This window comes from Equus przewalskii, chromosome 9 (assembly GCF_037783145.1).
Source record: "Equus przewalskii isolate Varuska chromosome 9, EquPr2, whole genome shotgun sequence".
Lineage (NCBI taxonomy): Eukaryota > Metazoa > Chordata > Mammalia > Perissodactyla > Equidae > Equus > Equus przewalskii.
The window spans coordinates 29,900,197-29,928,005 of NC_091839.1; the positions used below are offsets into that span (position 1 = coordinate 29,900,197).

The window sequence follows — 27,809 nt, forward strand, 5'->3', positions numbered from 1 at the left end:
AAGTAGATGTCAGCCATCTAAAGTAATTAACGTGTTTTAATTCAACAGTTACCTCTAAATTTCTGGCAGCTGGAATTGTGTCCTCTAGGTTTGTAACTCTGTGATAAGAGAATCTTTTACCAATTTATTTCCTATGATTCTCCTATGGAGTGATTTTTTTTTCTTTCTTTCTGGGGCTGCCTTCTAAATATAATGGATGGTAAGGGAACCTTTTCTAAGGGCATTTGACAATTCTCTTAGAATTGTCCCTTAGAAAACACAGTAAGTGCTTTTCGTGAGATACAGTTATCTGACAGAGCTAGAAGTCCTAGTTGTCTGGTTGCTGACTGAAGTCAATATGGCTTTTGATAGTAACTTATAGGCAATAGAACTGTGAAATTTCAGAATTTGGCTTATATAGATCCTCTTGCTTTAATGATGGGTTTTGGATTGTCTGTTATTATGCCCAAATGCTTTCTCAAAAAGAAAACTTGAAAATGTATAAGCAGTTAATCAGAAATATGGTTGAATTAACTGAGTTATGTGCCTTTATGTTGGCTGAGATAATTTTGGCTTGAACAATTTTTAAAAGAAGGATTAACTTTCTACATTTAAAGGAAGTTTTAGAAAATTTCTTTGATTTTGAGATGTTCTGTATGCTAATGATTGAGTCTTTTTTGGAATAACATTGTTTGTGTCCCTTCTTGTTAAGAATCAAACTTTATGTTTCTACAAACTACACTGTAGAAATTCCTTGTGCAGTGTGGTGTGGAAGGCGTAGGCTTTGGAGTCAGACCAGTCTTTGTTCAAATCCATTTTACTATTAGACAGGTTAGCTTGCTTTTAGGCTCCGTGGTCTATATAGCACAGGGACAGTGTTTCAGGGAAGTTTAAGCAGCGTATGGTCGGAGATGTTGAGCAAAGAGAACTGAAGTGGGGATTGAGTGTATTAATCCTGTCAAGTAATTGGCCTGATGTTTCAGGTTCAATTGTTAGATCCCAGTCTGAAGACCTACTGAAATGTATAAAATATGGAGATTAAATGAGATATTGAATATAAAGTAATTGGCATAATGCCCATTTATGGTTAACACTCAATAAATGTTAGTTGTAAATATCTATATAGAGAGAAATGAAATTATATAATCAATCTTTAATGGAAACTTTGCTTCTAAGATTCTTAATAGGATATGTATCAAAATCACCTGGAGCACTGGCTCTTTGTTGTTAGTGTGCGTCAGAATCATCAGGAAGGCTTATTAAAACAGATTGCTGGACCCCACTTCTAGGGTTTCTGATTTAGGAGATCTGGAGTGGGGCCTGATAATTTGCATTTTAAAGTGTTCTCATGTGATGCTGATGCTGCCAATCTAGTGACCACACTTTGAGAACCATTGTCTCAGGGCATTTTTTTCAAAATAATGTAGGATTAGGTCTAAGTTACAGTGACTGGATAGGCCTAATTTTTCTCAGCTGAATGTGGCTTAATGACCAATTATTTATGGTAAAATAATTTATAGGCTTTCATATTGAAGATACCTATGTTTCTAATTGAATGAGAACTAACAGTTGTTGAATTCCTATCTTTCTGCCCCTTGTATGGCTAGGCAATGTGTGAATATCTTTGTTACTGCATGAAATAACTCCATGATTACAAGGAAAGTTACCTGGCTAGAAAGAGATAATAGGTCTATTTGATTCCTAAATTGTGATCTTTGCATGGTAAGACTACGATTTCTGTGGAAAAGGGTCATCAAATGCAGAAGTGATTGTATTCTCCTACTAATGGAAATGAGAATGTGATAATTGCATATCTTTGTCCCCTGTAGTTCTGTTCCTGTTATCAGTTGTTTCTCTTGGTGGTTTTTTTTTAAAGATTGGCACCCTGAGCGAGCATCTGTTGCCAATCTTCTTTGTTTTTTTTTCTTTCCTTCTCCCCAAGACCCCCCCAGTACGTAGTTGTGTATTCCTTCTGGTTCTACTATGTGGGATGCCACCTCAGCATGGCTTGACGAGCAGCACTAGGTCCACACCCAGGATCGAAACCGATGAAACCCTGGGCTGCCTAAGCCAAGCACGTGAACTTAACCACTTGGCCACTGGGCTGGCCCCTGTTTCTCTTGGTTTTGATCACATTGTCTTATTTCTTTATGATCCTGCTTATGAATGATAAATATTATATACGAAAAATCATAGAGATAATTTGATTCCTAGGATAATATTTTCTTCCTCTAGAGGGGATGTATTGTTTACTTCTAGCTAGTGACTAGGAGCATTAGCAATCTCAGATCTCCTTAATCCAGTGGTTCTCCAGATGTGGTCCCCTGATCAGCAGTATCAACATTACCTGGGGACTTGTTACAAATGGAAATTCTCAGGCCCACGCCAGACATACTGAATCAAAATAAGCTGGACAGGTCAGACACAGCAGGTTTTTTTTTTTAACAAATCATCCAGGTAAATCTGATTTGCTCTAAAATTTGAGAACTACCTCAGTTGAACTGGAGGTTGAGTTGAGATTATTGGAAGCTGGATCTCAATGTATGTGAGGGCAGTTATAGTTCTAATTCACCCTTATTAAGAGGCTATCATCCTAATCCAAAGTTTGAGATGTTTATGAGGCCCTCCGTACTTGGTGGATGTTGAACTCCACTTTTTGTCTCCCTGGCTCTTGAGTTTGTTTAAGTTTAGCTTAGCTTCTCAGCCTCACAGCTGCATCTTCTGGAATCAACAGGTGCCTCAGGTCAAAATACGAATCTGGGCTCAGATCTCTGAGTTTCTTCTTCCCAATCTTAATTCTTCATTCCTCAAACAGGGTCTTTTTTTTTATTTTGTCTGGCTTTTCAAGGTGTTTTCAGAGAGTAGAGGGAAGATTGATCTGTATTGCCCAATCTGCCATTACCACAAGTGGAGGAGTCTGAAGTACTTGGCTGTAAAAGATTAGAAAGGAAAGAAATATCTCAAGGAGGAGAAAGTGATAAGCAATGTGTCAAAAATAGGTCTTTCTGGAATTTTGTAATCTAGATGTACCTAAAAACAAGAATGATGCTGGCACAATGAACTATCTCCTCTGGAGGACTTTTGTGGGAGATAATATTTTAGGGAACTGTTAGGTTTCTATAGACATAATCGGGGGAAACCAGCCAAGTTCCCATCTTCTTATGATTATATTTTCTTGTAAGAGTAAAAAAGAAAATAAAGTTATTAGACCATTTCAAAAAATAAAATTAAAATACATAAGAATGATTTTTAAAATGTTGTTTTGGGGAAATTATCACTAAAAACTGAGGGCTTTTGTCTTAAGGAGTCTGAAAGCAGCTTTTAAATGTCTTGTGCAATGAATGTAATAAAAGTGGGTTTCTTTGTTGAGAAGAGCTTCCCAAGAAGTAGGCCACCCTCTTGTCATCCTGTGACCTCCCTAAAATGGTTGTTATTGATGTGTTTATATTATCATTTGCTACTGCGAAAGTCTGGAGACATTACTTCAGTTTCTGTGTTTGTATAGAAACTTTGATGCTAAAACCAAAGTCCTTGTGCAAGTTGAAATGACAGCTGATTGCCATATCTGCTGTGCTGTCCTGTGGATGGCGGCAAGGACTGCTGAGCCGGAGAGACATCTGTTTTTCACTCTCGGGAAAGAGCTATCCTAAGATCTTCTACCCTCATACCTTCTGCTTTTCTCTTTTAATTTTCTCAAATATCTTTGCCCATATTTAAATGAAAAAAATGTATATCATAAACACCCTTGTTTCTACATATTTTTGCTGTCCTTAGACAACAAAAAGTATTACAGTTGAATTACTCTTAGATTTGTCCCACAGCCATCCCTCTTCTCCATCCCCAATAGCTGGTACATTTTCACTACTTTTTAAATAAATGGGTTTTCAAGTAGTTGATATCATATTATGGTGTTTATTGACTCTAACATTTATGGATCTTTTTACAGTTAAATCGTCAATCTGAAATTGTTGCTGCTAGTTCTGTTGATCCCTGGAAGACATGTGCAAGACGAAACAAGACTGAAAGTTTAAAACCTTTGAAAGGCAATGCAATTGGACTTAACATGCTGACCAACAATAAGAAATTGAGGTATAGGCGCTTCACCACACGTTCCTACAGAAAAGATACAGGGTTTGACACCGAAAACTAACCACCTCTATGGCCAATTGGCCCAACCTATGCCTTTTCTTTTCACTTTGTCAGTAGGGCCAAGAGGTACATTGATCCCAGTGTGTGGATTCTTGGCTTTGAATCTTAGGAGTTGGGTTGATTGCAGTGATTTCTTGGTTCTGAATAAAAATATTGAAAGAAAAATTTCCATAGGCTAGGATTTCATAAGATAAGATAAGAGCTTGCTTTCGTACAGGTAGTAAAACCGTGGTCATAATATTAGAAGGAGGAGGCGCTATTGGGTGGGAGGGGGAGGGGATCATGTCTCCTTTAGGAGATGCCTATTGGTATTATCACAATAAGGGGCTTTTTTTTTTTTTTAAGATTTCTTATTCCTCTTCTTTCTAGATATAAACCATCTTTCCTCGTGGTTGTCATAGTAAACCACTGTTACTGATATGATTGGGCTGTTAGATCTCCCAGAAATAGGGTTGAAAATCACTATTTCATTTCTCCTTTGTCAGTTTATAGATAAACAACTGAGGTACGTAAAGGCTAAGTAACTTTTGAGTCATTGGCAGAATCAGAAGTAGGATTTAGGACTCTTGGTTTTTTTTTTTTTTTACAATTGATATATTTTATTTTTATTTTGGCATATGAGAAAACTTTGTAATACTCATAGTTTAAAAGCTTTTTTTATGGATAATCCCTGAATAGAGCATAAGGAGAGAAAATGTATCTGAATTAATGTATAGGAAATCTTACAGTGCAAAGCATTCTGTTAGGATTCCTGATTTCTATTCTAGTGTTCTTCTGCTCTTTATCTTCGTTCATGAACTGGATTGGAAACGTTTCAGAGACAAATTCAGAAAGTGGGAAACTTGTAATGGACAATTTAACATGGCCAGCTGGGTTTATCTGTAAATACATATTTTTTTTAAGGTGGTGAAGGTTTTTTGTGCATGTGCTCAGATTTTAAAGGATTTATTTTGCATATATGTATGTAATTTTCAGGGGGAAATTACAAATTATTATTTTGTATATTTGAATTTTTTGTATATTTGAATTCAAATTCAAATTATTCTTTGTTTCTTGACTCTGCAGTGAAAATACACAAAATGTGTCGCTGTGTTCTGGAACTGTGGTTCATGGTAGACGTTTCCAGCATGCTAACGCGCAGAAATCAGTAGTGAAAACAGCAGCCCAAAGGTAAGGGCTCTAATTGCCTTTGTTTAGTGTATACATACCATCCTCTTTAATAGGAGTTTTTCGCTTTTTCAAAGCAAAAAAATTTTTTTTACTTTGTGGAACTTTACTGTGTCCATTGTCTATAAAGATATTCATGTCTCTGACATAATTCATGTCCTAGAATTTTATTATTTTATATGTGCTTTTGAATACATCACCTTCTATAAATACTTTTTAAACAAAAGCCATTCTATTGTATTATAGTCAAGTTAAGCTGATTTTACAACATTGACCTTACAACATTTGACAGAGAGATCTTCAGCTGGTAGTTTAGCTGAGGAGTAAAACTACAGTTTATTACCTTACTTTGGAAGATTTATAGGATTTCATCGTATCAAAATAAATCACATTATGAGTTTCAAATGTTTGAGAAAATTTTGTGTTTTAGTAGATTTGGATGTTCTCATTGATGGTGAGAGTACTTTTTGAACCTTGAAATAACAAAAGTAACAGTGGGGAAAGCTTGGTGTTTTAAATGCTTTTGAAGTTTTTGTATAACCACTTTTGGATGCTTATGAAATTTCAGTTGAATTTTAGTTCTGAATCAGAGTCTTAACTTAAGAACTTAAGAAATTCTTAGGCTGTAACAGTTAAAGAAATAATCTCTTTATTTCTTGCATTATGGATAATTGTATAAAATTTTTTCATAACTAGTAAAATGTGCTAGATGCTGTTCTTCATTTTTTTTAAATGTCATTTTAGACTGCTGCTCATTCAGAAAATGTGTCCTGATTTTTCTTAGAAACCCTTGCTGTATTTGATATTTACATAGATTTGCTATAACGTCAATTTTTGACTTAGAAACATTAAATCTTTCTCATACTTTAGGATAATAAGAAAATCTTTCTTTTGCTTAAATATGTTATCATAGTTTTCACATGAGATATTTGAGAAATTCAACTAAAAATGCAGGAGAAGTTACTGCACATACCAAAAAATTGGTTTGCCTTACTGTAAAATACACAAACAAATCAAGTCCTCCGGCCAACATGTGGCACAAACGTGAAGATAAAGAATAAAAGGAGAGTAACTGGGGGGTGAGGGAGGAAGGAGAGACACACACTTTCTCATGCAGTGATCATATTGGTTAGAATTCATCGCTGATAAAGAAATGTCTTCTTTGATATTCTGAAGCTGTGGGCTAAGTTGAAATACTAATTTAGAATCAAGTGACATAGTCTACAACCACAATTATTGCTTTTGAAGTTTCTGTTAGTTTGGAATTATTTGCACTGTGACCTGTTCTCGCCAGCCCGCCTTTCCTCATTGGTAATGTTGAAAAGCTGATTCCAGTCTGGAAATTGGTTAGTGGTTTGTTTTATTCTAGGTCTTGGCACCTGTTATACCTTGCGTGTTTATCACTGCTCATCTGCATAAAAGATCAGATTCTGTCAATAGGAAGTGGTGTTTATTAGTAAAATACTGTTTCTTTAAAAAAAACAAACCTGAATTAATTTGTATCTAAAGAAACAACGCTGAGTGGAAATACTTGGCAAGAACAACTAAGAACAGTAAGGAAAATCGTAGAGTCGAGTCAGCAGGACAGATTCTATTTATGTTTCTCTTATTTACAGAATAAGCATTTCTTATTCCTACCGCAGCCTAATGGTCATTAAGAAGATTTTTAAGTTTGAAGACAAGTCATTGAGAGTTTTTCCAGTTTCCCTCCTTCAAAAACTTTGTGATTTTATGTTACATACCAGGCGTAGATGAGGTACAGAGTAGTCAAAGGTGAATATGACAAAGTCCCTGCCTTGAAGCTTAAGTTTGAGGAGGGTAGAGGACAGAAAGACAGGTCAACAAGTGATTGCATGGTAAGTGCAGTCATAGAGCTGTGCAAGGTGTATGTCGTACTGTTTCCAGAGAAGGGAGCAGCGAAGAATTCACAGAGGAGTAGTAGAGAAGCTTTTGAAGAGGACATTCCGTGCAGTGAGAACCCCATCTTTAAAGGCATGGAGAAAGCCTTCATCTAAGGCTTTAGGTTGCAATCAAACCTGTGGTTTTAATTCGTGTAGTATTGGCACAATGGGCAGCCTCAGATGAGGGTGAGCACACTGGCTTTTACAGCTTCTCCTGATTTTTATTTTCTCAACTCTTAATTTGAAATTAAAGGAAATGCCACCGTTAGGTAATTCACACACAGACTATTCTTGGGGTGAGTGATATAACTTGCCTTTTAAAAGCATTGTGAAAAATTTGTAGTTCTTTAGTAAGATACGGGAACAAGGACGTCATACCTTTTTAATCCAAAAGGAGTGAATGAAGATTGTTAAAATATCATTAGCTACTATTTGGCAGAATATTATGATTCCAATCTATTTTCTTACTGCTATTCCAAATGTTAATTTAACTCATATTTAAAAATAGGGTGTTCGTATACTAAAAGTGAGGGAGGAGGATAGTGTTAGTATGGAAAAAATGAAATACATAAATTTTAAAAAATCTATGTAACTCTATACCATCTCCACCCTGACTTTAATCAGACTTGCTAAAAGAGTAAACTTACTGGTTTATGTTTCATTTACATTATCACTTGTTTTTGTTTTTTATTAAGGATAGGTGAAAAGACTTCTAAGGACTATAGGGGAAAACAAGTGTCTACAACAGCATATATAATCCATAAATGGGAAAATGGGCTCCTGGAATAAGCAAGATTTAATTGTTAATTTAAAGCACCCCTTTGAAAGAATTTTTCAAGTCCTAAATCAGGTCATGGATACCAGAATCAATCAATGAGTGTATCTTTTTTCCTCTCCTTTTTTTAAGTTTTAAGAGCACTAGTACAGCACTAGTTCAAGAATGAAATAGTCCAACAAGAATGTAAATTGACAGTTTTACAAAGTCCTATGTTACTAATAAGGGCTTCCCTCCCAATTTTTTTAAAAGCTTTCTTTTTTTCTTTTTAAATATGTAAGCTCCTTTAGGGCAGGACTTGATGATAAACACCTTTGAGGAATCTTTTGGCAGTGCCATGACTTATAAATTAGATGTCCTATCATAATAATGCATTTTCTCAACGATAAGAGAAATGAGCATGGGTGTATATATAGGTTTTGTTTTGTGTTTTGTTTTCTTCCTAACTCCCTTGGTTATTGGAAAGAACCAAACCTGTTTCTTCTACTGCTACTCTGTCTTCTGCCTCTTTCCTTTACTGTATGCAGGTGAGTTTAAAAACAAAACAAAAACAAGAGAGTACTAAACTCTTCTCATTTCTTGGGCACAACACTCTAGAGTTGGAAATGGTTAGATTAGATGTTAATGCCAACTTTTGGCTTTCATTTTACTTTTCCTGGAAATATAACTCCCTAAGAAATAAATATGTAAGATAAGATAGACTATATTTAAACTTTCATGTTTATATAAGTTTTGCTTACTCTAGTAGGGTGTGATAATATTCCCTCATTTTTCTGTCATTTATCCAACAAATTTATTTTATACAGGTTATCCCTTTTTTTAATAGCAAAGGTAGAATTTCAAATATGATATTCATGTAAGTTTATAATAATTCTTTTCCGCAGTATTGAAAATTTTTTTAAAAATAAGTGTTTCTTTTCAGTGTTGTTTATGTAAAACTAAGCACATTTCTTTTTTCTTAATTTGCTAGGATTAAATTGATAGTTTGCTGTGTGCTCCAAACAGTAGTTAATATGGGGATTTGGGGATTTTATAAACTATGTTTTGCTTACTGTTGGTTCTAAATATTTAATGACTTTTGTAATAAAGAAGAATAATTCTGGGATGTGAATCTTATTCTAAACTGGGAGCTTTTGTAATTTTACTCTTGAGTAATTGATATTGATAGCTTTTTAGATTTTCCATGAACTGTGGAGAAGGGTGGACTTTTTATACATTAGACTTTTGATTAGAGGCCATGATTTTAAATCTCAGGCCTTTCCTTGTATCCCAAACCATATACTGTATTTAATCTAAGGCTTTTGTGCAAAAGTTACAACCTGAAAATTTTTTTTTTCTTATTCAGAAGTAAATAATCATATCTGGTAACAGGATTGGAACAACTAAAAATTTTACACCCTTCAGGAAATTGTATTGTTCCTTGAAGACTGTTTACATAACTACTCTAAAATAGCGTACGCTGAAGTGTTTGCTGGGTACATAAAGCTCTTTCAAGAAGTTTCCATATATTTGTACATCCTTTTTTCTTCCTTAAATATGTTTAGATATAAATTATTTCCTGTATTGGCAGAATTTGAAAAACAGTTACATACCTGACAAGATTCAAAACATGTGACATATATAATGTGTTTAAAACAAATTAATCACGTTCGAGTTTTGCCTTATTGACTGCAGTTACTAAAACTACAATGACGTATCAAAAATGAGGTCTTGCCTCTTACATTTCTTTTCTTTTTCATGTTTTAAGCAGTCTGGACCAAAAGGAAAGGTAAGCTTAATATTGATGAAATTAGAGCATGGATATAACAGTAAAATAGCAGATTATTTATATGCTTTGAAAAATATCCATTGAATTAAAAGCTTATTAATTATTTTAATAAAAGGAAACATTTTAATAGCACAACATGATATTTGACTTATGTGGATAGTGTTTCGCCATAATTTTCAATATATATTTTTCCACGAATGATTATTTATTTATTTATACTGGTGGATGACTACTCTTTTTTTATAAAATAGAATATTTCATTGCTTAGTAGTAAAGTTGCTTTCAGCTACATCATTAAAATCTTTCTTGTTTTATTTTAGTGGTAATGATTTTGGTTTTACACTTCAGAAGAGTGAGGGGGAAAATGGAATTAGAATACCTTAAGCTTTGATTTAAAACTCTAAACATGAAATGTATTCCTATTTTGACCCAAAAATTTGTAACAGAATTTAATGTCACTGTTCCCTTTGTATAACAATGGCACACACATCATCCTTTAGCAGAAATGTTGAATAATGTAAACAACTGGGAAACAAGTTTTGAAGAACACACATTTCCTTGCCTAGTGAAGTGACTATAATTGCTCTAATCCTGGGTTCTGTAAGAATAGCTTCTCTCCTCACTGGGGGTCTGTGGAGTTTTTTATGCATGTGCATAGCTTTTTTCCTCCACTCCCCCACAAACAAGTTAACGCCCTTGTATTAAACAAATACTTTCATGTAATTGGTGAAGGTCAAAACGGGATATTCTATAATTTTGTTTAATTATATAATTTTAACTATAATTTTGTTTAAAGCTGTAGAAGAGGCAAAGAGGACTCCTTGCAGTATTTTATAAAATGCGCATATTTCATCTTCATGAACCCCAAGTTTCTGAAATATAAATTTAAAGATGATCCTGTCAGCAAAAAGATAGGCTTATTTTATCATTCTGAAAGACTTGACAATTCCTCCATGTTTTAAATCAAAGGGTTGTACAAGTATTTTGCTACCTATCTCCTGAGAAAGAAAAATTATTTCCCATTGTGTCTATTTTTCTTTTTGAGTAAATCATTATTTCTTGTCAGATGCAGATGAATCATTTTATATCTTTTAAATTTCTAACTTGTAAGTGCCTATATATTTCTTGAGAGGCCATTAATAAGATGTTTTTAATAAAATTGATAAAGAATGTACATTATGTAACTCACACATGTGAAGTTATGTAACTTAAGACAGACTCTTGTTTTATACAGAGAAATTGTTTCTGATATGCTATAGTAGGTAAAGTATAGGTACTGTTATGTTATCAGAACAATATAAAGATCGAAGATTATTCTCTTTTTCACAATAAACCCTTGGAGAGTTTATACCTAATTTTTCCCACTGTTTTGGCTTCTTATGTGTATTTCTGTAGTGGAAACTTACTCATTGATACATTCAGCAAATATTTCAGTGACTGTGTGCCAGGCACTATTCTAGGGGCAGACGGAAATCCCTACCCACTTGGAGCTTACATTCTTATTGGAATAATAATGAAATAGGGGTCAGAAGATACAGAATTAAGTAACCAGCATTACAACTAGGCACATAACTTACTCTAAAATAGGGATGATAATATTTGCCCAATTGTGAAAGAGATTTGTGAGGAACAAATAAGATTGTTATTAAAACTGACTTATACATTGTAAAATTTGAAAAATCTAATAGTAATAAATATTGAAATTCTTTCAGTCTTTTGTACTAACTACCAGGAACTAGACATCAAGCAGCAATTGTTTATAAAATACCTTGTAAAGAATACACCTGAGTGAGTGCTTTACTCAGCAGCTTATTACTGGTCGGTTGAATTTAGCCCATTAACCCTTTGGATCCTTACGTAAAATTATGTTGTGTTTGTCTTTGTCAAAGATAAACTGAGAAGAACTTTTGCCTCAGTAGCTTTTACTTCGTAAATTTTTCACGTAAGCCTTCTCTGCACCTTCTTATGAACACTAAGCCACATCTTTTTTCCTGACTTTTGAAGAGTAATAGAAGATTCTTTATCTTTATCCCTTAACTCTTGCGAGACTATAAATATCTGAACTAAATGATTATTTATAAGAATGGTTTATCTAACAGTTAGGTAGTTGTGGAAGGTTAATCTTTTCCAGGTTTTTTCCAGTTGTACTATATACTCAGCACAATGATGTGTGTTTTAAATTTAAAACCAAGCTGGAATAAATAATAAATAAATAATAGTATTAGGATCCAGAGCTTGAAAACTTAAAAAGTTTGCTGCCATTTTTCTTTGTTGTGGGTGACTGACTCGATTTCCTTTCTGACTCATGGACAGGTAGGTTGTGAATACAGTGTATGTGGTAACAACAGGAGTCTAGACTATTTAATCTGGTAATAGAACTGGGTTTTCTTCCCTCCCTAGATGAAGAATCTGTTGACCCATTATGAAACTGAATCACCTAGTGATTTTTAAATTTAAAATTTTTTAACTTATTTATTTTTTATTATAAAAGTTTGTGTTTATTGTAGAGAATTTTGAAGCAACAAAGAAGTACAGAAATGAAAAGAATACAATAAAAGAAAATAGGTGAAATACTAGAAATGTTTACTTAAAGGATGTTTGAAAAAATATTATAATTAGAGATTTTATAATTTTTTAAAAGCTCTCAAAATAAAAAATTACATTATTAGGATCTTGGAGCATTTCTTTCCAATTTATTTTCTATGCAATTTTTAATATAACTAACACGTGGAGTTATAGTGAAAGTGCAGCTGCATATTCTGAATTTTCACCTAACAGTATGTCAGAGCATTTTCCCCTATCATTAAGTTGGCTTCTAAAGATGATTTTTTTTTTTTTTTTTTGAGGAAGATTAGTCCTGAGCTAACATCTGCCACCAATCCTCTCTTTTTTGCTGAGGAAGACTAGTCCTGAGCTAACATCTGTGCCTATCTTCCTCTACTCTATATGTGGGACTCCTACCACAGCATGGCTTGACAAGCAGTGCGTAGGTCTGCACTAGGGATCCGAACCGGTGAACCCTGGGCCACCGAAGGGTTCAAACGTAACTGCTGTGCCACTAGGCCAGCCCCTAAAAATGATTTTTAATGATTGCATAATAGCTTGTCCTGCTGATATACATAATTTATTTACCCATTTGCCCATTTCTCGTTTGTCGCCATTATATATGACACATTGATGAACGACATTGTATATAATCTCTAAATACATCTCTTAAGATAAATCTCTGGGAAAGGATTCTATGGACTAGCTTAGAAATGTTTTTAATGCTCTTGATAAGTGCTGCAAAATTGTTTTGCAGAGAGGTGGTATCAATTTATGACAGCATTATAAATTACTGTCTCAAGTTACCTGAAAATAGTTATATACAGATGATTCTGTGTTCCTTGGAATTATAGGGGAGTCAGCTGAAACCTTAGAAATAATAAAAGAGTTGAGCAAGATGATAGGCTATAAGACTAACAGTATTAATAATTAGGTTTCCTTCATTCGCCTCTGATCAATTGGAGTATGTATTGGAAAGACCAAAATTTTGTTCATTGTAGCAACTAAAATGAAATATCCAGTAATAGAATTAATGATGTGTAAATCTTATATAAATGTATCTAAAAAACCTAATCTGGGGCCAGCCCTGTGGCGTAGTGGTTAAGTTTGGCGCACTCCACTTTGGTGGCCTGGGTTCACAGGTTCAGATCCTGGGCACAGACCTACAGCACTCATCAGCCAGGCTGTGGCAATGACCCACATATAAAATAGAGGAAGACTGGCGTGGATGTTAGCTCAGAGCTAATCTTCCTCAAGCAAAACACCAAAGAGGAAGAATGGCAACAGAGGTTAGCTCAGGGCGAATCTTCCTCGGGACGAAAAAAAAGAACCTAATCTGAAGCATGTATTATGTTCCTGGTTGGCTATTTGATACCAGAGCTCCTTAAAATAAGGTAAGTTTAATGCAGTTTTAGTTAAAATCTCTGTGACTTTGTTGTTATTTTAAGAAATTTGACCAGTTGATTCTAAAGTTCATTTAGAATAGTAGATATTTGAGAAGAGCAACAAAATTTGCTGAGTTCTTTAAAAGAATTCTTTAAACTGAATTCTTTAAAAGAAGAATAATAGGGGAAGAGAAGAATGACTTGCGTAATAAAACATACTGTGAAGACGACAGTGATTTAATATGGAGACACTAGGAAAAGACTAGGAAGTAAGACAGTGAACGAGTCCAGGTGTGTACAGGTTCCAACCAGCCTGTCCAATCAATGAATATAAACAAGTTTGCAGTGCCTTTCAAACGCCTGAATTAGGATATTTGTACTTTGGCTGACAAATTAATATTTTTAATTTCTGTATGGTGGCCAGTGGTTCAGTTTTGACAACATTACCATCTTTGTACAGCAGTGTTTGTACAATTACTTGACCTGATAAATACACTTTTAATTACATACTGCCTTTTAGTTATGCACGTTTATTCATTCCAAGTATTTATCAAGTGCCTGCTATGTCTAGACATAAGGATACAGTGATGAACAAAACAGACAAGATCCCTGCACTCCTGTAGTTTACATTTTGATGGGCAAAGACCAATAATGAACAAGTAAAACATGAAATAAGTTCTGTAAAGAAGTATAAGTGGATGATGTGAGAGAGAGTGACAGTACTGTTTCTTTGGAAACTCTACTGGGAAGCTAACATTTAACCAAGGACTAAATGAACAGCTAGCCATGCCATGATCATAGAAATGGCTTTTCCAGATAGGGAAGAGGTGGTGCTTAGATGCTAATGCAGGAATGAGTTTGGCATGTTCAGAGAACAGAAAAAAGAGCCACTATGGCTGGAGCCTGGGGAGCAAAGGAGAAAATTTTATGAGGTGGATTTGATGAGGTCCCTTAGGCCCTAGATCATAAAAGGCTTTGTAAGATGATCTGAAGAGTTTGGATTTTATATTCATGCTCTCACTAGAAGCTTTCACGGCATTGAAGGTAGGGAAGTCTCATTACCTGATAAATCTTTGAGATTAAAGAAAATCTTTTATATGTGATTTATAATTCGGCACAATTAAAAACTTAAGACAGCGGCATTCAATTAAGGCTAAGGATATTCCAGTTTCCAAATAGAGATATGCCACAAAGAAAAAGCAATAATAATCTGTGACTAAATAGTCAAAACTATTTCAGCAAAATCTAGGTGTTGGCAAGGTAGAAAGGGAGAAGCAAAAAGAATCCTAAGGCCTGTTTTGGGGAGGGAGTTTGGGAGGGGTAAAGTGGGGAAGTAAAAGAATTTTAAAGATCTCATCCCATTAGGAATGCAGTAGAACATCTTGCTTCAGAAAATAGTTGGAATCTTGATAACATGTTAATAACAGAAATATGCAACTGGAATAAGCATTGAAAGAGGAAAGGTAACTCTTCATTTGTTAAATTAACTGGGGGTGGGGAGGGACAAGTGAACAGTAATTGTGCGAACCAGTAAAAGTAGGGGAAAAGAGGAAACAAAGTAAAATAATAATAAACAAATACAGATGTAACAAACAGACTGGGCTGGCCCTGTGGCCAAGTGGTTAAAGTTCCATGCCCTCTGCTTCAGCAGCCCAGGTTCACGAGTTCAGATCCTGGGTGCAGACCAACTCCACTTGCCAGCCATGCTGTGGAGGCATCCCACATAGAAAAAACAGAGGCTTGGCACAGACGTTAGCTCAGGGATAATCTTCCTCAAGCAAAAAAAAAAAAAAGGGAAGATTGGCAACGGATGTTAGCTTAGGGTGAGTCTTCCTCACCAAAAAACAAAAACAAAACAAAAACAAACAACTAATGAAGTAAGATGAAAAGAAAACATGAAGTCTGTCAGCTGTTGTAACAATTGTGATCAGGTTGACTATATTTAATAAACTAGTTGGGTTAAATCAGCTATACTATGTTGTATAAGAATCAGACATTTTATAAAATAACAATTTGTAAGTAAAGGGATATTTAGAGTCAGAAGAAATGCAACCAAAAGAAAGCATGAGTAGAATTTTACTAATGAGATGGAATTAAAATTAGAAGCACTAACTAGAATAAAGGAGCATGTCTTATAAGGAGCATGTCTTATAATGGACAGTCTATAAAAGTATAATAACTAAATGCATAAAAGTCCCCTCAAATACTTAAAGTGCAAGAACTTCTTGGTTAGAGTAGAGTACAACTGTGGGAGAGTTCAATACAGCTCTTTGAAAATTAGACTGATTTATGAGTTTAACATGAGTTTGGAATAATGGATTTTAACTGTAAAATGAATACATTTGATTTATGTAAATTTACATTTTTGAGATCAATTAAGAGCACTAGAAAGATTAGTAAAATGAGCTATCTTTAAAACCAAGCAAAAAAAAAAACACAAAGCCCACAGCACCCAGATCCTGGTTTCTAATACTACTTTCTAAAAAAAGGAACATGGAGAAATGGCTGATTCTGGGGATGGGTTGGGGAAAACACAAAATGGTCCTGGAATATCTTGTAGTGTCAGAAACCAAACAAGTACTCAGAAAACAAAAGGGTACTTGCTTCAACAGCACACATAGTAAAATTGGAACAATTTACCGAGATTTCCATAACCCCTGTACAAGGATGACATGCAGATTCTCGAAGCAGTCCATATTTTTGTAAATTTTATGTATGTTTTACTAGAATTAAAAAACAATGAGGTCACATCAAAGGGACACAGGAGCCATATGAATGAGCTCCTGGGAGCCAAAGCTGAGACAATTGGATTATAACCTGACGTATAAAGTAAAAATCCATGAGCCATACTGATATAAATGATTGATTAAATAAATCCCTTACTTATTGAACTATCCTAGGATTTTACAAGCTGCATGAAATGAATTGGGGGAAATGGATAGCTGTTTATTGCAGAAGAATTCCAAATAATATGTGTAGATAACTCCCCTTTTCAGGAAGTGGAGCTTAGCTACCCCCAACCTTTTTGTGGGCTTGATTGACTTACTTGCTTCCAAATAGAATGTGGAAAGGGAAAAATAGTAACTTTAGAATGGAGAATCCTGGCAAGCAGTACCTTAGCCAAATAAATTAACATCACCAGTGGTAAATCATATTGATAGCATGTACCTACCCTCTGATACAATACAATGAGAAGAGCCCTTCACCTCTGTAATACTCTTTCCCCAAACCCACAACCTCAGTCTAATTATGAGGAAGACATCAGACAGACCCAGGTTGAGGGGCAGTCTACAAAGTAACTGACCAGTCTTCTTCCAAAGTGTCAACGTCCTGAAAAACGACGTGCGATTGGGAAACAGAGGAGAAAGGAGACGTGACGACTAAATGCAGTGGATCCTGGATTGGATTCTGGAATGAGAAAAGGATATTGGTGGAATAGCTGGTGAAATTCAAATGAAGTCTGGCGTTTAGTTAATAGTAGTGTACCAATGTTGGTTTCTTTTTTTACTTTTGTATGATGTAATGAAGGTGTTAACATTAGGAGAAACTGAGTGAGGAGTAGAAGGGAATTCTGAATGGTCTTTTCAGCTCTTGTGCAATGTAAAATTATTCCAAAATTGTTTGTTTTAAAAAAAGACTTTCATGGCTGAGGCCTATCTAACTTTTAATGAGAGGGCATTCTGATGTTATTTAAATACTGCACAGAGGAAAACAAACTCTCCATTTTATGCAGCTTGTGAAATGTTGAGTCCCAGAGGTAGAGTTTTCTCTAGGATTTCTACAAAACACAAACCCTCAGAAGCAAAAAGCCCTCCCACCTTGTAGCGGGCAGCTGACAGGGAGGCTTCTCTGCTCTCACTTGGTTTGAGGTGGGGAAGGATGTCCACTGAGAAATTAAACCCCAGGCTGGAGCTTCGTGCTGTTTGGAGTTCGAAATTTCAGTGTCTGTAGAGTGACGGAACTATCAAACCAAGAAATTAACATAAAATTTGGTTTTTGATCGCCTAACAAAATTTTTTTTAAAAAACAAAACTGAATTTTAAAGAACACAAGATAGTTTATGGCTGGCAAGTTCTTTTAATTCTCTTATCAAACGTAATAATACCTTTGTCCTGAAATTCTTGTATTCTTGTATTAAAGTATGCTTCAATTTCTATAATTTATTCATTATAATAAATTTTTTAAAACAAAACTTAGTTTTCGCTGTTTGTGTAGGGAAACATGTAGCAAATATTGGATACAGAGTGGCCATAAGGTCTGTAAATGTTGGCAAATATACATAATAGTTTATTAATATTACGTTACAATACATGGTATGGTCATGTATATTATATGATATATTCAATGTGTTCCTCATTAGCAATGCATGATTCAATGCACTGTCAAATTGCAAAGAAAACAGTGCATTAATGCACCATTTTCATCAATCCTTGAACCTCTATGTTTGTTGTCTCAGATGATTTGTCAGTTATTACTGAATAAACCTGTGCTTGTAGCATACCACAGAATAAGTAGTCAAGCAGGTTCAAACTGACGAAAATTCAAAATGTCTGTATTTCCAGATTTTGTGGCCACTCTGTCAAATAGTTACTTTCCTCCCTGATGATCCTTAGTTGTGAGAATATCTACTGTTTCTGTTGTCCACTGTTTTGAAAATACACAACTCACAGAGTTTTGGGAGTTTATGATAATAGTGTCATTATATTTTGCTTCAGCTTCGTTGCCTCTGTTGCATTTTAAAGTTGATGTCTTTATTTTTCCCAAATTTAGAGTTGTAAAAATCAGAAATTAAAAAATCAGTTATTTGATTTAAACGTAAGACTATATTATATTTTCTTTAATGTGAAAGTATATGTATTTTATTTTAAGCGTAATGTAGTCAAATTAGGAGCTGAAAACCCACCTTTTTTGTAGTTCTAGTACTACTATCTGAGGCAAATTCTGATCTTCACAACTCGTATCCTCACAAATCTTAAAATTTTGGCAGGGTAGAAATTGCCCAGTTGTACCAAATGCTGCTCAGCAATAATGAAAACACCATTACTCATCAATATAGATGCAATTTGCCAAGATTCAGATTCTGGCATTGCTACTTAATAGTTGTGTGACCATGGGCAAGTTTATTAACCTCACTGTGCCTCAGTTTCCTTTATCTGTCAAGTGATAATAATAGTATATACTGTATAAGGTCATTGTGAGGATTAAAGGAATTAATACACACAGAGCACTTAGAACAGTTCCTGGCACATGGTGCTTACTGTTTGCTGACTGCTCTTACAGATACGCTGCCATCCCTGCTCTACTGCTTTCTTATGTCCTGTTCATGGTCTGTTTGCAGTTTAGGTGCTCTGACTTTTCCAGTGTAAGAATATGAAATCCTTACAGGAAAATTCCTTTAGGATTTTTAATTAATTTAGTTACGTTACTCTGTGAAAGATATCAATCATGAATGTGAATGGATTTACAAATAATAGAATAACCTCTTGTATTTTTAATTCCCTGGTTAAATAAAGTGGGAATATTTTTTGAAGCTTTTATTCTGCGAAAAGTGTCTGGTTATTGTAGCTCCCTGGTCTAGTACACTTTTTGCGAATCTTCTTTAATGCTTGTAATCCCACAATTAGCTAACAGTTTTTTCCTTTTCCTCCAAATTAGTGCATATTTGGACTTACATGGTATTTTAGGATCCTTATTTACTAAGGATTATGTTCAAAATCCTGAAAATCAATATTGTATATGAAGTCTGACAATGTAATTTAATTTTTTTTATATTCCCATAATGTATTACAAGGCTAAAATACTTGTTCCATGATTGCTGGTTTTGTACATAACATTTTTTGTACTGATTTTGGAATCGTCCTTAAGGCCAATATCATACTCACCACTTATTCCTTTATTCACTGATTTGTTTTTAAACAACTAAAAACATTTACAGCAAAATTGGGCAAATTGAATGTTGAGTGATTTTTTTTTTAATTCAGAAAATGTATGACAATGAAGTATTACAAGATTTTTTTATGTGGTTTTTATAAACTGATTATGAAGGCAGTTCCAAAAGAAAAATTCTAAAGTTTTGTGCATTTGGAGAATAAATATGTAACTTTCCAAAGTGATTACTTTGAAGAACAATAATTTGCATTCATTTATTAAAGATTTGTTTGAAAGTCTGCCTGCCGTGGGCTCTGATAGATTGGCAGTCTAAATAAAATGAAGTCACTGCCCTTAGGGACCTTATAATGTATTAAGCTTTAGTATATTTATGTAATATAGTTTTATTACTTTATAGTGCCACTTTTTATGTTGCAAAGAAGCTATGGTTTGCTTTTAATAATCGTATTGTAAATATTCCCTAAACTTTTTCATTTTGAAAAGCAGTTTTTCTGTTAGGATAAAACTATATAAATTTCCTTTTCTAGGAAAGAATACCCACCTCATGTCCAAAAATTTGAAAATAATTCTGTAAGATTAAGTCGGCCCCAAGGTGTTGGTAAGTGTGCGGTTTTATTTGTTACACCTGTGAAGGGTTTTTAGTAGTTGTATGAAAGGTAGAAGTAGAGATATGACACTGGCTTTAGAATATTCCCAGGTATTACAGAAATATGTGGAAAACCATTTTTTATAACTGATTTGAGAATCAATTTAATTGTAAGCTGAAAAATCGGGTAATGATTGCATATTCATGTGACTACAGCTTGAAATCTTTTAGATTTTATTAGCATTTTTGTTAGATTCAAGATCCAAATATTAGCTGTAAATGGGTTATAACTTCAAACTGTGTTTTGTTTAACTGTTATAATCTTGTATTGTGTAATTGTCTTGATTTAAGAGGTTTTGCTCCTAAAATTTAAAATACATCATGCAACCACTGAATACACAGATACAACAGTGTTAACAGTAGATGTTGGAAAATAATTGTGAGTAGAAATTTATGTTTGCATTGAAATTATGTTTAATATGCTGATATTATATTAATGTGAAAATAAAATACGGGCAAGTAACATTTTGAAAAATGTTTCACCACCAGATTGGTTTTCATCATTTAGAATAGTGATTCTTTTTTTTTTTTTTTAACTTTTTTATTGTGGTCTCAATCGTTTATAACATTGTGAAATTTCAGTTGTACATTAATATTTGTCAAACATTGTGTAAATATGCCTCTGCACCCCTTGTGCCCACCCTCCCCACCCCTTTCCCCCTGGTAACCACTAAATTGTTCTCTTTGTCTGCGAGTTTGTTTATATTCCACATATGAGTGAAATCATACGGTGTTTGTCTTTCTCTGTCTTGCTTATTTCACTTAACATGCTCTCAGGGTCCATCCATGTGGTTGTGATTGGGACAATTATGTCCTTTTTTATGGCTGAGTAGTATTCCATTGTATGTATATACCACATGTTCGTTATCCAGTCATCAGTTAGTTGTTGTGCACTTGGCTTGCTTCCATGTCTTGGCTATTGTGAATAATGCTGCAGTGAACATAGGGGTGCACAAGTCTCTTTGGATTGTTGATTTCAAGTTCTTTGGATAGATACCCAGTAGTGGGATAGCTGGGTCATATGGTATTTCTATTTTTAATTTTTTGAGATATCTCCATACTGTTTTCCATAGTGGCTGCACCAGTTTGCATTCCCACCAGCAGTGAATGAGGGTCCCCTTTTCTCCACAACCTCACCAACATTTACTTTTTTTTGTCTTGGTGATTGATAGCCATTCTAACTGGTGTAAGATGATATCTTAGTTTTGATTTGCATTTCCCTGATGATTAGTGATGTTGAGCATTTTTTCATGTGCCTATTGGTCATCTGTATATCTTCTTTGGAAAAATGTCTGTTCATATCCTCTGCCCACTTTTTGATTGGGTTGTTTATTTTTTTGTAGTTCAGTTGTGTGAGTTCTTTATATATTATGGAGATTAACCCTTTATCAGAATCATGATTTGCAAATATTTTCTCCCAGTTGGTGGGTTGTTTTTTCATTTTGATCTTGGTTTCCTTTGCCTTCCAGAAGCTCTTTAGTCTGATGAAGTCCCACTCACTTATTTTTTCTTTTGTTTCCCTTGTCTGAGTGGACATCATATTTGTAAAGATCCCTTTAAGGCTGATGTCAAAGAGTGTACTGCCTGTATTTTCTTCCAGAAGTTTTATGGTTTCAGGTCTTACCTTTGAGTCTTTGGTCCATTTTGAGTCTATTTTTTTCTATGGAGAAAGATAATGATCTACTTTCATTCTTTTGCATGTGGCTGTCCAGTTTTCCCAGCACCATTTATTGAAGAGACTTTCCTTTCTCCATTGTATGTTCTTGGCTCCCTTGTCAAAGATTTGCTGTCCGTATATGTATGGTTTTATTTCTGGGCTTTCAGTTCTTGTTACAAATAATTTTTAATGTTTATTGAACGTCATTCATTAAGTAGATAAAAACAATCTTTTTCTTACTTTTTATTTTGAAATCATTTTAGACTTACAGAAAAGTTGTAAAAAATCCTAGAGAGAGTACATGTTTACTCTTTACCCAGCTTCCCTTGATGTTAACATCTTCCAATCATAGTACGTTTATCAAAACTAAGAAATTGTCATTGTTATAAGATTCTTTTTTTCCCCCTACTTTTTCTCTCCAAATCCCCCCAGTACGTAGTTGCATATTTTAGTTGTGGGTCCTTCTAGTTGTGGCATGTGGGATGCCACCTCAGCATGGCCTGGTGAGCGGTGCTGCGTCCACGCCCAAGATTCGGACTGGTAAAACCCTGGGCTGCAGAAGTGGAGCATGTGAACTTTAACCATTCGGCCTTGGGGCCGGCCCCTGTTATAAGATTCTTAATAAGCTACAGACTTTGGTCATTTTTCACCAGTTTTTCACAAATATCCTTTTTGTGTTCCAAGATCTAGTTTGGGCTCCCACCTTGCATTTATTTGTCATGTCTCCTTGACACTTTTGAAGAGTATGGTTAGTTTCTTCGTAGAATGCCTCTCGGTGTAGGTTTGTATGATGATGTCTTATGATTAGGTTGAGGCTATGCATTTTTGTCAGGACTTCTACAAAAGTGATGCTGTGTCTTTTCAACACATTATATCAGGGGTTGTATGATATTGATATGTCTTAGTACTGTGATGTTAACTATGATCTGTTGATTAGATAGTTTCTGCTATGTTTCTCCATTGTAAAATTATTTTTTTTTCCTTTTATACTTAATAAAGATCTTGGGAGAGATACTATACTCTAAGACTATGCAAATATCCTGTTTTTCCTCAAACTTTCACCCACTGGCTTTAGCATCCATTGGTGGGTCATGCTGGCAGCAGTCATTAATTGGTGTTTATCTAATGGTAATTTTCTCTTTTCTTCATTTCTTTTACATTTATTAATTGGAATTCTTCTGTAGGAAAGAGCTGTGCCTTCTCCCTTAGTTGTTTACTTATTCATTCAGTTATTGATATCTGTGGACTTATAGACAATAAATGAAGTGTTTGTTTACACACACACGTATCTGGTTCATCTGGGCAAGTAGTATTGGTAAACTTCAGGAGAGAGATATTGGTATATTTTACTTTGATTGTAGTTTCTTTTGTGTTAGGTGGGTGCGTGTATACTTGGGCATAGGATGAATGAGAATGCTGTAATAGTATTGCATATATTGTTGCATAAAGGTTGCATTTTATTTTAGAATTTCCTTTGGAGATATTTTTTAAAACATAGAAATTTCAAACCCCAGTTATTGGCATAGCACCTGGAATAATTTTCTCCTAAAAAGGAATCGTTGTCTTTTTATAGTTCTTAACACCTAAGGTGATTACCTTTTCCCCTTTTATTTTGCATTTAAGAGACACAATATGAATTTTTTTTTAAGGATTGGCACCTGGGCTAACAACTGTTGCCAATCTTTTTTTTTTTTTTTCCTGCTTTATCTCCCCAAACCCCCCTGTACACAGTTGTATATCTTAGTTGCAGGTCCTTCTAGTTGTGGGATGTGGGACGCCGCCTCAATGTTGCCTGACGAGCGGTGCCATGCCCGCGCCCAGGATCCGAACCCTGGGCCGCCGCAGCGGAGCACACGAACTTAACCACTTGGCCACAGAGCCAGCCCCCTACAATATGAATTTTGATAACTTATAGCCATGTATCAGCACTTATTAGCATTGATAAGCAGTTCTCTAGGATAAAATTAAAGCTTTTAAACCATTAAGTATAAGTTTTGGTGAGATCACATATCCTGTTGCTTTTTGCTTAATGTTCTTTTTATATATTTTTTAAACATGTAGAATAACGACAACTATATAACTGTAAATTAAGATTTCTCATTGTTCCCCTGCCTATTCTTTCCTTTATTTCTTAACCTTCCTTTTGTTTTCCAACCTGTTCTTTGTATTCTTGTCAAAGAGAATTAATAGACTTCTACTGTATGAATGACCATTTAATTACATTTTAATGTAATTATATTATGATTACAACTTAAATCACCCTATTTAGCACTGTTTAATTCATATGCAGAAGAAAAATATCTACTTACTCTTAACCAGTCAGATTAGCATCTTAATATGTAAATTCCCAGGCTTTTTCTTTGCATATGTACCCATTTTTTTTAATGCATTCATACTATATATACTGTTCTGTAACTTGATTTTTGCCTTTGTTATGATATTATTTGTTTTCTATACTCTGATTAAAAGATGCTAGAGGAGCCGGCCCATGGCTTAGTGGTTAAGTTCAGCACACTCTGCTTTGGCATGGAACTATACCACTAGTCAGTGACGATGCTGTGGCGGCAACCCACGCGCAAAATAGAGGAAGATTAGCATGGATGTTAGCTCAGGGCAAATTTTCCTCAAGCAAAAAGAGGAAGATTGGCATGGGTGTTAGCTTGGGTGAATCTTCCTTAGGGAAAAAAAAAAAAAGGTGCTGGAATATCAGAAGAAAACCAGCATGGGAAGCAAAATTAAAGGAAGTTTAAGAATCAAATGGATGAGTTTATCTAAGGTGGACTTCTTTACAAGTTAATATATCCAAGTCTCTAATCATTTTTTAGTCAAAGCATAGTGACCCACTATAGTTTATTTTCAGTGTTTTGATATTATATACGTTATGATTAATAATCTAGTACATACATATTGTGTATTTGATTATTTTCTTAGATTAAATCTGTAGAAATAAAATCAGGGACAGAGTTTATGTGTATTTTAAAGACTTTTGATATGTCACTGCCAAAATGCCTTTTGGAAAGGGTGTCAGCCCCTAACAAACAGTATTCAGTAGCCTGTTTTCTCATGCTCTTCGGCAACGTTCGAGGTTGTTCTTTTAGGCTTTGCCAGCTTGATAGGGAAATCGTTTTTGGTTTTTTCACAGTTTCTTCATTACTGGTGAGGAAGTTTATATGTTCAATGGCCATCTGAATTTCTTCTTTTATTCATGTCTGCCTATTTACCACTTATTTAGCTTAGCAAAAAGTGATTTTTAAGGAGGCTGTAATGAGAACATGATACATAACTTCAGTTTTATTTTATATTGAAACTCAGTCATAGTAGCGGCTACAAGATGGAGAAAACTGGTTTTCTAGTTTGTCTTTCTCTTTTGAAAGACTATAAAAATAATTTAAAAGAAATACGTAACCAGAATAAAGATAGTTGTGTTCTATCACTGTTCTTAGGGTATATGCATTCCAGCATGTTAGTAATACCACAACTGAATTCTCAAACAAGAAAGCTAAGGGCCTTCCTTGCCCCAACCCACCTCCAATTTCTAGTATGAAAATTTTCAAACAAGCAGAAAAGTGGAAAGACTTACAGTAAATACACAGATATCTACCATGTCTATTCTACAATTAACACTTTTCTATATTTTATCACATACCTATGTATTGACTCAACCATTTATAAGAATTCATCTTATTTTTTTCTTGATACATTTTAGGATAAATTGCAGACACCAGTACACTTCACTCCTAAATACTTCAGCAGATATATCATTATCTAGAGTTTAATATTTGTTTATAGTTTTCTTTTTCTCTTTTGAAATAAAATTTATATATGATGAAATGCACAGACCTTAAGTCTACAGTTAAATACAATCGACAAGTACACACGCCCTAACCCAAACCCTTGGGCAGACACAGTACAGATAGTCTCATTACCTCAGCAAGTTCCCTCATGTTCCTTTTCAGTTAGTCCTCACCCTTGCCCTGTCAAAGGTAACCATTGTTCTGATTTTTTTTCTAGCATGGATTAATTTTACCTATTCTACGACTTCGTATAAGTGGAATAATACAATATTGTACTCGTTTACGTAAGGCTTCTTTTCATTCAGGGTAATTGTTTTGAAATTCATCCATGTTGCACGCATTAGTGATTTGATGTACCAGTTTGTTTATCCCTTCTCCTGATGATGGACACCTGGGTTATTTCTACTTTTGATTATTATGAATGAAGCTGCTATGAACATTCTTTTTATGGAGGGCCTTTTTTTTAAACTGGGATTTTAAAATTTATTCTATATGTCCAACCTATTAATCCCTTGTACTTATCTCAGGATATCTTCCATATTCTCACCTTTTCTGCAAATCTGGAAATACTGTGGTATATTAAAAAAAAAATCGAGCCAGAAAATCCACCAGGAAATTTCCTAATCTTGGTGTTCATACTGTGCAGTCTTGGGTGAACACTGTATTCTCCTCTCCTTTCTAAAAGAGGAGTTCAGCGAAAGCAAGAATGTCACATGGGTTTCATCCCAAGTACTTTCCTGGAGTACTCTGTTGAGGCTGTGTCACAGCTTAGAAAAAAGGCCTTCCTTCATCAGTTAGCTGCTAAAACTGCCACAAGCCACTTGTTAAGCGTTTGCCATTCCTGGACCGGTCAAGTTTTAAGTCTTTTGCCATTTTTTCTGGCAATGAGTTGAGAGTAGTTGATTTTCACTTGAATCATCAATCTTCTCAGATGTTTTTCCCTTCTTTTCGTAGAAGATAGAATACTAAAGGAATTTTTTAATCTTGATATTAACTTCTTTATGCTTATTATTTGCCTCCTTATGGGTCTATTGTGGTTTCCTATACACTGTCAGTCGTTTGCCATCCTCCACATCACATTTGTTTCAAAAGTTTCATCTTAAAATTCCTAATTGTGTCCTTCTTTGCCTTTTCTGTCTCTTTCCTTCAGAACCTTGTAAATAACCTTGATTTAGGGATCAAGTTTTTGAAATCATTTTTGTCTGTTATCACTAAAAATCTTTCATTTCTCTCAAATCTTGGGCCACTTGCTTCCCTCTTTGTTAATCGTGATAGGAGGTGGAGAGAATGTGATGCAGACGTCATGAGGTAACTGTGGTGGTGAAGAGTGTGATGCTGTGCGCAGGAATGAAGTGATGATAGTTTTTAAAACGTCAGTCTCTGATTAGGGTCTGGCAGAAGAATGATGTAGAGCAAAATGACATACAGATACTGTGGGGATTACAAAGACTTCTAAAACTGTGTTCATAAGGAAAAAGGTCTCTTGTGTACATAAAAAATTTCATTAGGTCAAGAAAACTTGGAGGGAAAAAAAATCCATATTTATGACAGCTCTCTCTGTAAATTAAATTATGCCAGTAACTGGTTGTGTATTCCAGACAACTGTGTGTGTATGTTTTCTGAATTCCAAATCTTGTCAGCCTCCTTTTTTACTTAGTGCCACATTCTAGTTCTTTAATACTGTCTTGTATAGAACTGCTTTTTGCACGTAATCAGTCTGACAAAGTAAGCTAGCCCTTGTAGGAATAATCACTAGCTCCTGGGCCTCTGCGCCTGCCTGGCTTCTCCGTAGCCTCGGGTGGAGTTCTTGGAAGCAGCTTTCAGTTCCTCTCCCTGTCTGGAGGCTAAGTCCTTATGTTTCTAGATCTGTGAGTGAATCATTATCTCTGTTTGGCAAAGTTAAGCTGTTTTCAGAGATGACATAGTAGCAGCATCCCTTCCTTCCACCCATGTAATTTCATCTTATTTTAATGTGTCATCTGGTTTTATTTTTTGTAATGTGATTCATTAATCCATTAAACATTTTTCGAGCCCTTACCTTTTACAGTTTCTAGACTCTGGGAAAACATGTTACACATGATTTCTTCTCTGTCTGGGCTGACAGTAGAATGGGAGGAAGCTGATCAGTGCACATGATGACAGGAAAATAAAGTGA

The 27,809-nt window shown here is 34.8% G+C and overlaps 1 protein-coding gene and 1 non-coding gene across 6 annotated transcripts in view; both read left to right on the forward strand.

The window, feature by feature from the left end:
- Positions 1-27,809, forward strand: part of SENP6 (SUMO specific peptidase 6) — a 117,435-nt gene that overhangs the window by 38,817 nt on the left and 50,809 nt on the right. For 2 of the 5 annotated variants that reach the window (XM_070558972.1, XM_070558974.1), the window contains exons 4-7: positions 3,926-4,068; positions 5,194-5,298; positions 9,719-9,739; positions 20,085-20,155. In XM_070558972.1, coding sequence (XP_070415073.1) covers positions 3,926-4,068; positions 5,194-5,298; positions 9,719-9,739; positions 20,085-20,155 — 340 coding nt within the window. The remainder of the gene's footprint in view (positions 1-3,925; positions 4,069-5,193; positions 5,299-9,718; positions 9,740-20,084; positions 20,156-27,809) is intronic. The other 3 variants (XM_070558973.1, XM_070558976.1, XM_070558975.1) reach the window with 2 other exon arrangements.
- LOC139073756 (U6 spliceosomal RNA) lies at positions 16,265-16,370 on the forward strand. The gene has a single exon (XR_011522744.1). It is a non-coding gene; the product is annotated as a U6 spliceosomal RNA (small nuclear RNA).